The 16,658-nt window shown below is 41.4% G+C and overlaps 2 protein-coding genes across 2 annotated transcripts; both read right to left on the reverse strand.

Annotated features, from left to right (window-relative positions):
• Positions 1-299: 299 nt before the first annotated feature.
• Positions 300-6,526, reverse strand: Insl6 (insulin like 6). The gene is made up of 2 exons (XM_075975058.1): positions 6,232-6,526; positions 300-2,829 (listed from the first exon to the last, which is right to left on the reverse strand). The coding sequence occupies exons 1-2, from the start codon at positions 6,503-6,505 to the stop codon at positions 2,522-2,524; spliced, it is 582 nt and encodes a 193-aa protein (XP_075831173.1). The 5' UTR covers positions 6,506-6,526; the 3' UTR covers positions 300-2,521.
• Positions 6,527-12,659: 6,133 nt separating this feature from the next.
• On the reverse strand, positions 12,660-15,890 carry LOC142851165 (prorelaxin 1-like). The gene is made up of 2 exons (XM_075975059.1): positions 15,689-15,890; positions 12,660-13,006 (listed from the first exon to the last, which is right to left on the reverse strand). Exons 1-2 carry the CDS (start codon positions 15,888-15,890, stop codon positions 12,660-12,662), a joined length of 549 nt encoding a protein of 182 aa, XP_075831174.1.
• Between the last annotated feature and the right edge of the window lie 768 nt (positions 15,891-16,658).

Below are 16,658 nucleotides of genomic sequence, written 5' to 3' on the forward strand. Positions count from 1 at the left end.
TGATAGGTAAGGTGGTGCACCCCTTTAATCCCAGCACTGGAGAGGCAGAGGCAGGCAGATCTCTGAGTTTGAAACTAGCCTGTTCTACATGGTAAGTTCCAGGACAGCCAGGACTCCATAGTGAGACCCTGTCTGGTAAACAAACAACCATATGACCTAGCAATACCACTCCTAGGTATATACCTAAAGGACTCAGAGTCAGTATATGAAAGATGCTTGCACGTCCATGCTTAAATCTGCACTGTTCACAGTGGCTAACCTAGCTGGTCATGGACAAGTGAACGGATAAATAAATGTGGTTCATATATACAACAGAATTTTATTCAACTCTAAAGAAAAACAAAATTATGACATTTTCAAGAAAACGTATTAGACTATGAATTGTTATATTAAACAAAGTAACCAAGACTCAGAAATACAAACACTATGTTTCGTCTCGTACAGTGGATGTAGACTTTGACATTTACATATGTAAGTGTAACTGGGGAAGGGAAGAGGGGGAGAGAAGGCTTAGGGAAGGGAAAGAGTAATGGAATATACTCAACTCAAAGGTAGAACTGGGAGCTACTAGAGAGAAGAAGAGGGTAGAGCAGGGAAGCAATGGGATGAGGGAGCAGCATGTGGGAGGAGGCTCAACAGAAACAAAATGTACATAAAGGAGCAATAATGGGACACACATTTCTCTGTTGGATGCTTACTTCATCTTGGTTGTCAATTTAACTGGGCCTGGATTCAACCAAGAAGCATACACCTGGCCACAACTGTGAAGGACTTTGTCAAGTGGGAAAATCTATTCGATGTGGTTTACACCTTCTGGTGGCAACCTAGATATAAAGAGGCCTAAGGGAAAAGGCTTAGCTTTGGCCATTTGCCTTCTGTCTGACAGTTCTTCTACCTTGTTAGTATGTTCATCTACACTGCTGCCACCGCCGCCGCCACTATATTCCTTTGCTGATGTCAGAACCCAACTTCTTCAAGCTTCCAATGGAGAGTAATTTGGACTGAAAACCAGTGGCTCTCTAGGAATCCTCCAGACTGGGACTGCTGAAGCATCCAGCTTTATGATCTCAGCATCTCTAGTGACGAAAGCCACTGCTGGACTGCTCTGACTGAACTATGTAAGTCAATCCAATGAATCCTCTTTAATATATATCCATTCTACTGGTTCTGTTTCCCTATAAAACCATGACTGTATGTGTATAATTTCCTACTTTTAAAAAACAAAAATCTTTTTTTTTTAAAACGGCAGGAACTTCTGCTTCCTCCAGCTAAAGGCTTGACAATAAAATCTCTTTTAAAGTTGATCTCTACCCAGGGCCAGTGAGCAGGCCGGCAGGTGCAGGGTCCTTCAGCACCTGCTTGCTCGGTGAGCCATGGACCTCCCTTGGTGAACCATGGACCTCTCTTCTTTAACTTTAACTGTGCCAGGCTGTGAACCTCTGCAGTCTGGTGAAGCCCGTTTCCTTTACTCTTTGGCTGAAAGTTTTGCTAGGGTAGAGGCCACTGTACCTACTGTACGGGTGGGGCCGCTTTCTGTCCCTCCCTACTGGAATGCCTAGGTTTGATGTTAGGGTTCCATTTCCTTAACGAATCTGGTTTTGTCCACATCTAAAGGTAAATCTTCTAAATCTAAAGCCTTGCGGACCTATTCAAGCACCACTAGACGTAAATTCCTGTCAGATTTGGTAGTTCTCCCCAGTTACAAAGTAACTAACTGCAGACTATACTCTGAAAGCAGCAGGAAAAACAGTTTACAAATGCACAGGAAATAGATGTTTGCGTGAAGAAGAAGTTTTGTTCCAAGACATAATGCAGCCGAAAAGGAATAGAAATGTCCACTGAGCAGAATATTACATGGCACAATTGGGAAGAAATCTAGAGAAAGCTTTGGCTGGCACTTACCCATCAATGAGTGGGTAAGAATTCTACGCTGGAACCTCCAGATTTATATCATTAAAAGTATTTCACCCTGGGGCTGGGACGATGGCTCAGCAGGGAAAGGGGCATGAATAAAACTCCAGGCCCTAAAAATGTGCCTCCTCCTATTGCAGTACAATGGCTTCTCTGAGAGGGGAAGTCAGCGGCTTTAAGTTGCTGCGACAAGCTGGCTTCTGGAAATGAGCATAGTAGTTATGGACCTGGACATGTATATTATGTCGCAAGAATGGATAATGTTCCATATTCCATTTAAATGCAGCTTAAGAATTTTCAACCATAATGACAAAACCCAAATAAGTAATTTCTAAATGTCAACGTGGACTGTGGCACTTACAGTAACATCACCTTTAAAATACGTATGACAAAAAGGAGCCACAAAATACCTAGATGCCTGGCACCACGAGACACTGTCAACTGCTCGTGAGTGTTCTCCTGTTTAGTTCACAAAGGCATAACCTAAAAGCATAACTTCAAGAACTAATAAGTGGTAAATTAGACACAGAAAGTATTTATTAAGCTAGCATGGTTTCTACGATGGCTCGTACATCTCAGTCACCAGTGATGCTTGTGTCATTGTTAAGTTTTAAAAATCAACATACGGGAGACATGCGACGGCCAGCTCTTCTTTTGTGCACCCTTTAAGACAGCATTTATCTGAGAAACCTCTGCGTTTCCTCTGGGGATGGATCCCCCAAAATAAACTGCTGAAGGCATCGATTTTGTTTCTTCTTTTCTCCTGAAGTTTCACACGCTCAACATTGGGATAGACATCGCGGGATGAAAACTTTTCTGTCTTCTCAGGAAGCAAGCTGGACTCTTCAAACTGATAGTCAGGCGGGACCCAGGGTTCCCAAGTGTTTATTGCTTTCTCCTGAGAGGCAGATATGGGGACTGTTGAGAGAGAAGGGAAAAAATAATTCTATTTATTCAGATCTTCTATTAGATGTGACTTTAACATTAGAATACTAAAATCAGCTAATTATTAAAAAATCGTTTGAAATAAAAGTTGGGAGGTACGGTTGTCCAGAGCCAACACACTTTAACTAAAGCAGGAGAAGACTGAGCAACCTTCGACTATTCTGTGATATTTTTTATTACAATACCACTCAGATGATGTAGAGTTCAGCATTTCACAGCAGTGAACCCGTGGTTCCTGGCAGGTCTGCAAGCTTGTGCCACCATCAGCGCTATCTCATCCCAGAGCATTTCGTTCAACTCTCAAAACCAATAACAAACAAACAAACAACAAGCCAGCAGCCCCCACCAACAGTCTCTCCCATGCGTTCTCCCTCTAGCGCGGGGCAAACCGTCGTCTCTTTTCTTTTCCATGTATTTTTCTATTCTGTACATTTCACACGGGTAGCTTCTGCTGTGTGGTCATTTTTGTCTGTCTTTCAATTATCACAATGTTCCCCATGTTTATCCAGGATGTCATATATGCTCCTCCTTTGTTCCTTTCATGGCGAGATAACGTCCCGTTGTGGGGCTTTCCCATATTACATCCCACTCATCCATCTATCGGGTCCTGGATATTCTGGTTGTCTTCAGGTTTTAGCTATTATGAATAACACTGCCATGGATATTCACGCCCACATTTTTACGTGTTCATGTTTTCAGTCCTTTTGGGGATAAACCTAGGAGAGGAACCATTAGGTCCTGTGGTGGTGCTATCAGCTCCATGGCATCCCCACAGCATTGTGGTATTTCTGAGCATCTTCTCATGGCCTTCTGTGTGTCGTCTTTGGAGAAATACCCATTAAATCTCACGTTCATTCTTATTTGTTCATTGGTTGCCTTTGTTAGTTCCCAGTCAGACTGCCTTTTTTTTTTTTTCGAGACAGGGTTTCTCTGTAGTTTTGGAGCCTATCTGGCACTTGCTTTGTAGACCAGGCTGGCCTCGAACTTACAGAGATCCACCTGCCTCTGCCTCCCGAGTGCTAGGAGGCCACCACCGCCCGGCTTAGACTGCCTTTTTATGTGTAGGTTATAACTAAGCAGTAGAAGCAAAATATAAGAATGTGAGAAGCCGAGATGTACAGATTTGTTATCATATTGTTCTTAACTCACTCGTCATTGGATCTGGATGATAGAAACTAAAATAACTCCTGAATATAATTATGCAGAGGCTTTGTGGATGTTCACAGTTCTTCCTAAGAGGACATTTTTTTCCCAAGGCCTTAACCTCAGATCCAGCTTCGTGAGCCATGCTATGCATTATGCAACTCCATTATAAGCTCAAAGAAAGAAACCTAAGGGGCTGGAGATATGGCTCAGAGGTTAAGAGCATTGCCTGCTCTTCTAAAACATCCTGTGTTCAATTCCCAGCAACCACATGGGAATTGAACACATCACAACCATCTGTAATGAGGTCTGGTGCCCTCTTCTGGCTTTCAGGCATACACACAGACAGAATATTGTATACATAATAAATAAATATTTTTAAAAAAGAAAGAAACCTAACGTGGTGGGTGATGATTCATGGCATATGGGAAAATTAATCGGCCCAGTCAGATTCCTGCATTTTAAAATTAGATGTACGTAATAAGAAAAAGAAGAGTTAGTGCGATTCAAGACTGAAACGATTTTATGAGGCTTGTCATAGAATAAAGGACATAATACAAATGAACAAAAAAAAAGAGAGAGAGGGACGAGGAGGAGGAAAAAAGGGAAAGGGAGGGGATAGAGGTGTAAGGAGCTGGGCCTTCTGAATTCATTGCTGGGTTTTCATTTCCCCTCTTCTTTCATTGTGAGGTTTTGCTGGGGACACTCTGTCCCTGGAACTAGGGGACTACCCCTTTCTGCTGCTATTGTGATTAATAAAACAGAATTCTAACTGCACTAAACAAGAAAACGAAGATCAAGGAACAGACTACAGTGAGAAGAGAAGGAAAAGTATGGAGAGAAGCAAGATTCTGGAGAAACGTTCATTAAACATGTGGAACCAAGATGAAATGGATTCCTTTGAAAAATTAAACCTACAGAGACATACAAAACCTAAGTCCTTTAACGACAAAGAAATCAAGAGCATAACTAGTGGCCCCTAGAAGATGCACACAAGTCGTCTTTGAGGTGGGGTCCACCTATTTCTAAAAAACAGTAATTTACCAAGAGTTCTATGTCATCTTAGGAAGCGCATTAATAATCGCTAATTCCAAACCAGGTAAGAAGACTGAGGGTTTATTTTTGTTTTGTTTTGTTGTTTGTTTGTTTTTTTTTGTTTTTTTTGTTTTTTTTAGGTTCTTATAAGTCATTTCTCTTACAGAGTTTAAAGAAACTATGAAATTAATTAAGTAAATCTAAAATACATTTTACAAACATAGGAGAAAAGCTTATATCAGAAAGGTAAGGGTAGGTCAAAGTCACAAAATGTGTCAATGCTAAATTCACAGTCAGCCAGCAGCTGTTGCAGTCAACAGAATTTTCAGCACTTTGAGCTCATTTCTTAACATCTGTCCCCATATAATCTCCCTTCCCACCTCTCTGCATAGATGAATTAGCCTCCAGGATTCGGCTCATCTGCTCTTGCCCACTCCGGTCCTTTCCTGTGTCCTTTATTGATTTCCACTCTACACGAATTGCTCTTTGCTTTTGCGTTCTTTCCACTATCAGCCATTCTGAATGAACCCTACTGACTTTCGCTGATTCTTTCGCTTCCTGTACAGGCCACCCAGACCTCCTTGCTGTTCGCAGTAGAATTAAGACAGAGCTGTCTTTCCCTGCTGTTTCCTCTAAACAAACACCCTCGCCCCTGGATCCATGTTCTCCTGTCACGACGCGATGCCTGGCGGTGGCTAATTTCCAATGAACAAAACTGAACTTAATTCATGATTTGTAGATGGCACAGTGCCCAAGGACCTTCCTGTAACTTCATCCCCTAGTGGAGGTGCAAGACAAGAGCATGGGAACAAGCGGCGACAGGAGGACGAAGTTGATTTCGCAACAGATCCACTCAGGATAATCCACGTCTGTGATGATGGCCCGAATCCACTTCTAAGGTATTGAGTCCCTTTCACTAGATTTCCCCTCCTAACACTGCGGCTGGGAGATTTAGCTTCTAACACATGGAATTTGCACACACACATTCAAATCACTGCACCCTCTTTTGTCAAATGGTATCTTTTTAATAAGGCCTACTCGGGCCACATTATTTCTTCTAGATATTCATATTAGATTGTATGTTTTTAAAATTGTCTTTACATGTATTCTAGGCGCAGCTTTCTATCTCTTGCAGAAAGTAGAGTCTAAGAAATGCTCACTGACGAGCAAACGCACACCCTCCCTTCAGAGTTTTACCTGGGTTTGTGAATCTTCCCCAGGCTGAAGAAGGGATTTGGTCAGGGCTGAAGGTTTTGACTTCAGTCTGTAAGGAGTGGTGAGCGAGATGGGTCAGAGGAGTTTGGTCGTCCATCTCGAACTGGCTCCAGTCAGTTTGGCCACACAGTTTTATAATTTCTACCATTAGATGCCTGCCGCACAGCTTCCTAGGTTTGCTCTCTTGCTCCTGGGAGAAAGCAGACAGTACGAGTCCAAGCCACAACACATGCCCTGAACAGCACAACTGCTTCATCCCTGGGCTCCGCCGCTGTGCCAGGCCCTGCAACGGCCGTCGCCCCGCCCCGCCCCGCCCCTCGCCACGCCCCTCCCACGCAGCCCTGGCTTTCTTTTCCAGAACGCTGAGGTTAGGTGTGTGGTGTTCCAGGCGTGCTTGGACTTCCGGCTTGCAGGAAGTTGAAGAAAACAGGATCTTTTTCGCCCAGAAATAAGAAAGGAATATCTCCATTCCCTGGCTTTTACTCATTTTCCTTTTCTTCCTGGCCAAGAGACTGCCATTAAAATATGAGAACATAGACCCCGAGTAACCAAAAATGTTCTAAAGGAAGATGCTGCAAACTACACCTGGAACGTGAACTCCTGTTTGCCTGGTGGTCAATGAGATCTCTTTTTCCCTCCGGAGAAACATCCTCTCATCTCCTTCATGGGTTATATTTTTTAACTTTAAGAAATCATGGCTGGAGCTAGAGAGATGGCTCTGCACTTAGGAGCATTTGCTGCTCTTGCAGAAGATACGGGTTCCTTTCTAGCACCCACATGGCATCTCACAATAGTCTGTCACTTCGGTTCTGGCCTCCATCAGTACCAGGCATACCGCGGTGCATATACAGACATGCAGGCAAACACACATACACATCAAATAAAATAAATAGACCTTTTAAAAAGTATGGATATTTTTAAGGTTAGCATGCGAAATAATGGCCCTAACCATGGCATCTTCTCACATCGATGGCATTACATTTGCTCTCGTTTATTCCGTGCCCTTATTGTACTCGGCCATACCTCCCACGGGTTCGGTTTCTTTCTGCAGTAATTCCCCCTTTCGCTTTTTTGTTACATGGATCTTATTACTTGATTTCCCCCTAGCTTCCTTAAGCACTCATCCCTCTTGGGTCCCCTTTGTAGTTTCATGACCCACAAACACACATATTTAAGCATATACATATATAAACGCACAGATACGTAGTTTTAAATCTAGAGTCTACGTGTAAGTGAGAACATCATTTAGTATTCTGCTCCTGGTAAAAATTTGCCTTGGTTTATTTGTATGAACACATTCTACTTACAACAAATCTTTTTTATTGTTTTATTATACTTATTTACTGTGTGTGTGTGGGGGGGGGGGTGCCACAATGTGTGCACGGCGGTTGGAACCAGTTCTCTCCATGCACTATGTGAGTTTCAGGAATTGATGTCACTTTCTCAGGCATGGTGGCAAGTGCTTTAATCTGCTAGGGTGTCTCACAGCCCAGGAATACGTTCATAACCAGTATAAGAGCTAAACAGATTAATAGATTTCTTTCTTTCTTTTCTTCCTTCCTTTCTTCCTTCCTTCCTTTCTTTCTTTCTTTCTTTCTTTCTTTCTTTCTTTCTTTCTTTCTTTCTTTTCTGCTTTTTTTGTTTGTTTGTTTTTTGAGACAGGATTTCTCTGGAGCTTTGGAGCTTTGGAGCCTGTCCTGGAACTAGCTCTTGTAGACGAGGCTGGCTTCGAACTCACAGAAATCCGCCTGCTTCTGCCTCCCAAGTGCTGGGATTAAAGGCGTGCGCCACCACCGCCCGGCTCTAAATAGATTTCCTTAGCTGAAAACTTTATTATTTAAATGACTAATTTTGAGTGAATAAGTTCTAATATTATAAAATTAATCTCAGGCTTATTTATTAGTATCCTGTGCTATTGACTATTCTAGAACATTATTCTAAATATGTAAAGTATTTGTCTATCTGAGTCAAACATACTTTATTTAACATGATTTACAATTGCATCCATTTTCCTACAAAGGTAATAACTTCATTTTTTTCTTTATGAACTTATAAAAATTACATTGTGTATATTTACCACATTTTCTTTTTTAAAAATGTAGTTTTTATATTTAAATATGTGTGTGGGTATGTGTGCTCGAGTGTGGGTGCCAACTGAGGTCAAAAGTGGTGTCAGATCACCTAGATCTGGAGGTACAAGTGGTTATGAGCTGCCTGACGTGGGTGATGGGAACCAAACTCAGATGCCCTGGAAAAGCAGCAAGTGCTCTTAACCACTGAGCCCTGGACCAGCACGTTATCATTGTGCAATCATCAGCTGAAGGGCACCTAGGCTGGTCCCACTTCCTAGCTATCTTGGGTAGTGCTGCAGTGAACAAATGAGCATCCCTCTGATAAGGTACTGTAATACTTCCAGCTTTGCGCTTTCTGGTAAGCATTTCTTCAGCTATTCAGGGTCTTCTGATTTTGATGAGTGTGGTACTGAATCTGCAGACATCTTTTGCTGGTGATAGTCACCTTTGCAGATCAACCCTTCCTGTTCTTGAGCATGGGAGGGCATTCTAGTTTCTATTATCCTTTCCAATTTATTCAGTGTCTAACGTTTTCACTGTATAAAATTTTCATCTCCTTCATTTGGTTTATTTCTAACTAGTTTAGTGTCCAGAAGTTACAGGGAATGAGAACTCCCTCCCTCAACGAATTCATTGCTGATTTGTATTAAGGCTACTGATTCTCGTGTATTGATTCTGTCCTGCTACTCTGCTGGAGATATTCATCAATTCCTGGAGTTCTGACAGCATCTTATTCTGTTATCTCATTGGTTTAGTATTTTTACACTTACCCTAAATAATTTTTACTTTATAATAATGTGAAGATGTTTAATATATTCATAATACATTCTATATTAGTCTTTCAGTTTTATGATCATTGATGATATATTAGTATATTATGCAGATATATTTGCATTTCTTATATGGTTTGGTGTCATTGCTGATACAGCATTTAGTTTTTTGTTGCCAAGTGGTGCTGGAATTGAGCCCTCAAGAGTAGGCTGCTCAATAGGAATATTGACCACTAAATGCAGAGGTGGTATCAGACAAACAGATGTACAGATTGCAACACAGAAATGCAAGAAATGTGGAAAAGCAAGGCATTGTAACCCTCCCACACTCAACTTCTGAACACAAAGACCTATCCTGAAATAAGTCAAACGCCAGGTGAAGAACTTCAAATGTTTCTGATAAAAATGACCAGTGGTCTGAAAGAGACTATGAACAAGTAGATGACGTCAATCCAGAATCTAGAAAGGAAAATCAGCAAAACAGAGGCGAACATCATCAATATGATTAAAAAGACAGCAAAACTGAAGAAAATTCAGCAAAGAATTGAAATTTTGAAAGAAAAAAGAAATATTGAAAACCTTAATGAGTCAAATATCAAAACAAAACAAACAAAAAAAGGAGAAAAATTTGACTAATAAAGTCAACCAGGCAGAAGGAAGAAAATGAGAGAAGGTAGTTAAGGTTGATGAGATGTAGTAACATTCAAACACAAAGGAGATAAAAAAAAAAAGCATGACCACAGCATCCAACAACTCAGGGACACAATCAAGCACCAAACTACAGAATCCAAAGAATGGAAGAAGGGTCGCAGAGAAACACTAGAGGCACGGAGAATATAGTCATCATAACTGTAGCATTAATTCCCCAAATCTAGAGAAAAAGACATCCAAGCACAAGAGGCATTTTGAACCCAAGTACACAGAACTAGAAAAGAACCCCTCCATGACATAGTATAGTCAAGGTATCAAAAACAGGAAGTGAAAAACAATATTAAAAGCATGAATCAAATCTACCACCTCATCAACCAAGATAAAAACAGTAACATCAGCTCTCTTATAAGCAAGAATCTTAGCAAAAAGACCAGCTCACCAACAAAGACAGAAACAGTGACTTCAGCTCTCTTGTAAGCAAGAATCTTAAGAAGGGAAGCATGGAAGGATACATTTCAAGAACTGAAATTAAATAACTGCTAACCAAGATTGCTGTGTTTAACAAAACTATCTTTAGAAATTGATGGAGAAATTAGACAGTCTTTAGTATCTCTTAGGTATATGATGATGCCAGCAACAAGTAGGGATACTTTGACTTCATGCTTTTATATGTGTTTCTCTTGTATTTCTTTTTCTTGTTGCTCCTAAGAGTTTAAGCATTACAGTCAAGTCAATAGAGAATGACCTTGTTTTGTTTCATATTTTTGAGTAAATGCTCTCAGTTTTTTTCCTCATTTAGCATAATATTGCCTATAGATGTGTTAGGTTGAGACATGTTCATTTTATTCCTAGTATCTGCAGGACTTTTATCATGAAATGATGTGGGATTTCCCTATGTATGCTATGAATACCATTGGTTAGTAAAGGAACTGCTTTGGGTCTATAGCAGAGCTATAGGGGAACAGAGCTGGTAGGCAAAACTAAACCAAATGCTGGGAGAAAGGAGGTGGAGTCAGGGAAAAGCCATGTAGCCCCGCTGGAGACAGACACCAGAACTTTTCCTGGTAAGCCACAGCCTTGTGGCAATACACAAGTTAATAGAAATGGGTTGAATTAATATGTAAGAGTTAGCCGATAAGAAGCTAGAGCTAATGGACCAAGCAGTGATTTAATTAATATGGTTTCTGTGTGATTATTTCGGTTCTGGGCAGCCAGGAACAAAACTAGCGGCATTCTCCAACAATGAAAGGGATGCTGAACTTTGTAGAAGCCCTGTTTTTTTTTTAATGTCAACTGAGATGATCTTGTGGTTTCTGTTCCTTAAGGCCATTTATGTGTTGAATTACACATATTTATTTGCATATGTTGAATCAATCTCTTCTTTTGACTCACTGAGTGGCTTGAATGAGCGTGGGTTAAGTTACTTCCTGTAGCTTGGGCAACTTACCATCAACTACACCACAGAAGAAACTGGCCCTTCTCATAAGCACCCCACCCATTTCCTGATCCATGATGGGATACTGAGGGCCCAATTTTGTGCAGTCTATGTCCAGAAGACAGCATTTCAGAGCCCACTTCTCCATTCTCTAACACTTTACATGTATTACCACTTCATTCCTCCCCAACATTTCATGGGCCTTCATGGGGTGCTATAGATGTCCAGTTTAGGGCTAACCACTCAGTAGTCACTTAGTCTCCATACTTTGGCCCATTGTGAGTCTCTGCATTAATAACTGCCTTCTTTATCATTTTCAATGAAATGTGGAGTTATTAAAGATGATATTAATATATATTAGGACAATTTCAGCACTTTCCTTGAAAAACAACCAATATCCCAACTGTACTAAGCCACATGTTCTAGTCAGAACTCTTTCAGGGAAACGCTGTGAGAGAAGAATATCCCAGCATATATAGATGGAGACGGAAAGACTCAGACTGTGTGTGCCAGACAATCTGATCTACGTGATATCTGTGCTTTCTATACCAGTTCTGGCTAGTTTTATGTCGACCTAACACACACTAGAGAGACCTTCAGTTGAGGAAATACTCCCATCCGAACAGAGTGTGTTCTCCAGGCAGTTAGAATCTTCATCTGATTTGTTTACCGTGATACCTTCCTTGCCTTGAACAGTGTCCAGAATACAGTAGGTTCTTAACAATGCTTTAGTGTAATAGATACAACTAATAATGCTATCAACAAATAATGAATTAAGTGATAGTAAGTTTATAGTATTTGGTAAATTAATGAATAAGTGAATAAATGAGATTTATGAGTTCTTTTGTACTGTTTCCCTACTTTTGTTATCATTTTAGTTTATTACTACGCTGCTTAGAGTTTAAAATCTTTTCTTAAAAGCTTATTAGTGAATAGAGTCACCTTTTATTCGTATTTATTATCTAGTGCCTCCTAAATTGGACATAATGAGTATCTGTTGTGTGAAAAGTAATTTAACTACTATTTATCATTAGCACAGCTGAATGGATTTATTAAATTATATTAAATTAAATAATATTTAAATTTATTTTATCTTATTAACTTTTTAATTTTATGTATATGAGTGTCCTGCCTGCATGTATGTCTGTGTACCGCTTGTATTGTGCTGCCTGCAGAGGCCAGAGGAGGGCCCAGGACTTCCTAAGTGGGCATTATATTGAGGTGAGCTCCTATGTATGCTTAAGTGGTAAGATTTCATAGCCATTTTAAATGAATATCATTGGAAAGCAATAAGACTGTTAAAAAGGCAAAATGAGTTTTGCATTAAAAGTATTATTGACAGAACAACAATAATGGAATGAACATTTCTTTCACTCAAATGGAGAATTCAAATGTAAATAACGATTTCTCGGATTCTTATAATCGAAGGGAACAGAAAGAGGCGTCAAGCAGGAGGCAAGGATGCACACAACTGGCTCCACATCAGCAGAACTGAGCAATAGCTCTTCTGGGACAACCGAAGTGGCAACACTGCTCACTCAGCCATAGACGGGACTGCCTCTTTCTCCGTGCGAGAGTGTCCAAGCGCAAGCGTTTGGTTTCTGGAGAACCGCTGGCTTCTGCTTCAACTTGTGTCTTGTGGAAACCTTTCTTCAAGCCTTCCAGGCTTCCAGCTGAATTGCTCAATGCAGGTGCATGCTGTTGCAGCTCTGGTAAGGACAGATGCTCCTCAGGCAGTGCCACCTTGAGCTTCTGTGGCCAGTTTGGGAGGTATTTAAGCATCGTATCTGAAGGCACCGCATCTTTGTTGTTGAAGGATGGTACAGTTTCTGTGATGTTTAAAAGAAAGTGGGTGGGGGAGAAAATATTCATGTCAAAGAGCATTCGGAAAACTAAAGACACTTGAATAGCAACAAAACTATTTTTGCCAGGGTATAATTAAACACTGAAACAGAATCAGCAAGTATTGAATATCTAAATGGTTTTGCTTGCTGGACAGGTCCGAGTGCTATGATCTTACCAGGGTTCTCTTTACGCATGGCCTTCTAATATCTTTCTTCATCACTCCTGTCTTGCTCTTTATCAAAGTAATTTTCACCCTTTGACATGGAACTCTTACTTTTCTGAAATCATGTTGGCCATTGAAAACATTAGTGTTCACGTTTGCTAGACAAGTGTGGTGGCACACGCCTTTAATCCCAGCACTTGGGGGACAGAGACAGAGGCTCTGTGAATTCAAGGCCAACCAGGTCTACAGAGTGAGTGTCAGGCAGCCAGGACTAGGTAGAGAGACCGTCTCAAAACAAAACTCCACTCATATACCTGTTTTCTGGCCTGAGTAATTTTCTTCATTGCTTTTGAGCCATGAAAGAAATCCTTGAAAAACATTTTCATAATTTTAAGAGCTTAAGTGTCCCACAGTGTCAAGGTACTGCTTCAGGATAGCATTTAAAAGACAGAATTTCCAGCAGTTTAGCTCTGACCAGGAGGATGGATGTCTCTAAACACTTATGTTTATCTTCTTTCTCCATAATGTTTGCTCCAAGTCAATGGTATTGTATAGTCAAGAGAGAAACAGCTTAAAACAATGGCTCTCCACCTCCTTAACGCTGTGACACTTTAACACACTTCCCCATCTTGTGGTGACCCCCAACCATAAAAGTATTTTCATTGCTACTTCATAACTGTATTTTTTCTATTGTTGTAAATCTTAATGCAAATATCTAATATGCAGGCTATTTGATATGTGTCCCCCCACACACATACAAAAAGGGGTCTCGACCCCCAGATTAAGAACTGCTTGCTTAAAAGAACACCAATCCCAAACCATGTGCTTCTCAAAGAGATTAGTGTCTCCTATGGCACATGTGCCAAAGTGTTATGTGTGGTGTTTGCCCAGTAGGAAATGCTGCTAGACCCACCTGGCCGCTGACTTCTTTATACCTATCATGTTCAGCATGCACTGACTGCTCCCATGGCAATGCCAGTTAGGAGTTTAAAAAGAAACCATTTTCTGCCAAAAAAAAAAACCCACACAAAACACAACAAATGAACAAACAAACAAACAAAAAATCCCTTACAGTAACACAAACCCTCCCCTGACTTTTACCTAGTCCAAATGCACAAATTAAGAGTTTTAGCAAGCCGGGCGGTGGTGGCGCACACCTTTAATCCCAGCACTTGGGAGGCAGAGTCAGGTGGATCTCTGTGAGTTCGAGACCAGCCTGGTCTACAAGAGCTAGTTCCAGGACAGGCTCCAAAACCACAGAGAAACCCTGTCTCGAAAAACCAAAAAAAAAAAAAAAAAGAGTTTTAGCAAACAAAGAAACTGGAAATGTTGGTTCCGTTCAAATTTGAAAACAATGACTCAGTCTTGCTGCTGTTTTTCTTCAGCTTACCAATAAGAAATAAGAAAATTCAAGAATCCAAAAGATACAGTAAGTGTGGAAGGGAGATGCCTGGGTAGCCATGGACGCTTTACCCTTTAGAGAAAGCCAAACCCTTCACCTATACAGGGGTGCGCTGGGACAAAGCTCCCTCCTGAGAGTCCTGTTGTTCCCTGAGCCAACAATATACTTCAGCAGCTGGAATTTGGCAAAGGGAAAGCAATAACACTGTCACTACTTGACCTTCTCACTGCTCCCTGCTAGCTCGCCATCGTGACATTCTGGGTGATTTTGTGTGTGTGTGTGTGTGTGTGTGTGTGTGTGTGTGTGTGTGTGCGTGTGTATCAGAAGTTTTAGCTCTTTTCTGAAATAAGACTCTTGAACTTTAACTCACCTTATTGGTTCCTCCTTGCTCTAAACTTTTGTCCAGATAGGGCTTTCTTGGTGGCCAAGCAAAGCTGATGATAACTTTCTATGTACTTAGAACAAGTAAGCAAAGGCCAGCTATAGTTTGGGTCAGAGTTAATTTGCAGGTTTTTGTGCCTTGAAATTCTTTATTTAAAATAATTTTTAGCTTATTTTGAAATCCATCTTTTTAGTTTGTATATACTAGACTCATATTACATTTTAATCTAACTGAATTCATTCAGGTACATGCTTTTTAATCACTGAAGTTTTTATATAGCGCCAGTAAGTGTTCGGCCATGATAGTCTGAAGGCTAGCCTCCCTTCTTGCTGGTCCCCTTCACTTTTCTCTAGGGTTTCTCTTGCACTCTCCTACCCTTTAGATTGAACTGCAAGACTTAATTCAAAAAGCTGCAGGTCAAGGCTGACTCGGTGACATGCTTTAAGCGGGGAGCAGGAGTTCTCCCAGGCATAATCCACAGCCCAGATTTGGGCTCCTGCTAGGATCAAGCGCTACCCTAGCATGAAGCTGCTAGCAGCTGCTTGCATGTCTACCTCCCTCTGATGGGTTCTCATTGAAATTCTTTAATCCAAGCAAGTTACAAAGACCAAACCTGAGGCTGGGGAATCACAAGCCGTAGAGGACTGGGTCTTTCCGACTGGGGCAGCGGGTGGGAAGCATAGCACGGAAAAGTTGGGGAGAGTTCCAAGGATGCTCACCTGTTATAGACCTCTGTCGCCGAGCTGGCGCCTTCCGGGCCAATGCCACTGAGTGCCCACAGATTTCAATTACCGTTCGGACATATATACGGTCACACACCTTAATGACTTCGTCCAACCACTCTTCCGTGACCCGTGCCCTGCAAGGCTGGCTTAGCAGCAGCCAGAACCCCAGGAACGAGAGCAAGAACTTGCTGGACATCATGGTCTGGGCAGCTTCTGGAAGGCTCAGCCTTGGCGGGACTGGGCTCTGCTGCTTTCCTACTGCTCGAGCCGGTTCTTATATCCCTTGGGCGCTCTTAGCGCCTGGGTAGATGGTTCCAGCTCCACCCTCTTTCCTCCCACCCAAGGCATTGCCTTCTTGGATTCATCTTGATCACCTTGCTGACCTTTCCTTCACTGCGTCATCTTCTGTTCTTATCCCTCTCACCGCACTTTTCCTCTCTGCTCTTGCCCTCAAACCATTCTGCATTCCAAAATTACTCTGGGTTTGAGACTTTTCCTTGATTCCAGAATAAAGTATGGCCACTGCTCATATGGAGACCACCTTCTTACAAACAAAGGCTTGCCAGCAAGAACATGTGCCCCCTACCTTCCAACCTCAGTAATAGTGTAGTTGTCCAACCCCAGAGGGTCTGTCTGTCCAGAGAATCTGTAACAGGAACAGACTAAACCGACGATTTTCCACCCGAATCCTGGTAGAAAACACTGAAACTTGTTTTTTGTTTTGTTTTGCTGATGTCAATGGGGTTGCTTTTGCGATTCCTTTTCGGCAAATTCCTTCTTGCAATTTTAAAATGCTGCTGAGTTTTGCATGTTGGTTTTAGACGCTAGAGTGGAGATTCTGCTAGTCATAATGGAGTACACTTTTTTCTCTGTATAGAATCGTGTAATCGGCACCATTTGACTTCCTCCCTATGTAATTGTTTTCTGTGTTCTTTATTGACTTATCGTTCATCCTAAACTCTTC

The sequence above is a fragment of the Microtus pennsylvanicus genome, chromosome 5 (genome assembly GCF_037038515.1).
Source record: "Microtus pennsylvanicus isolate mMicPen1 chromosome 5, mMicPen1.hap1, whole genome shotgun sequence".
NCBI lineage: Eukaryota > Metazoa > Chordata > Mammalia > Rodentia > Cricetidae > Microtus > Microtus pennsylvanicus.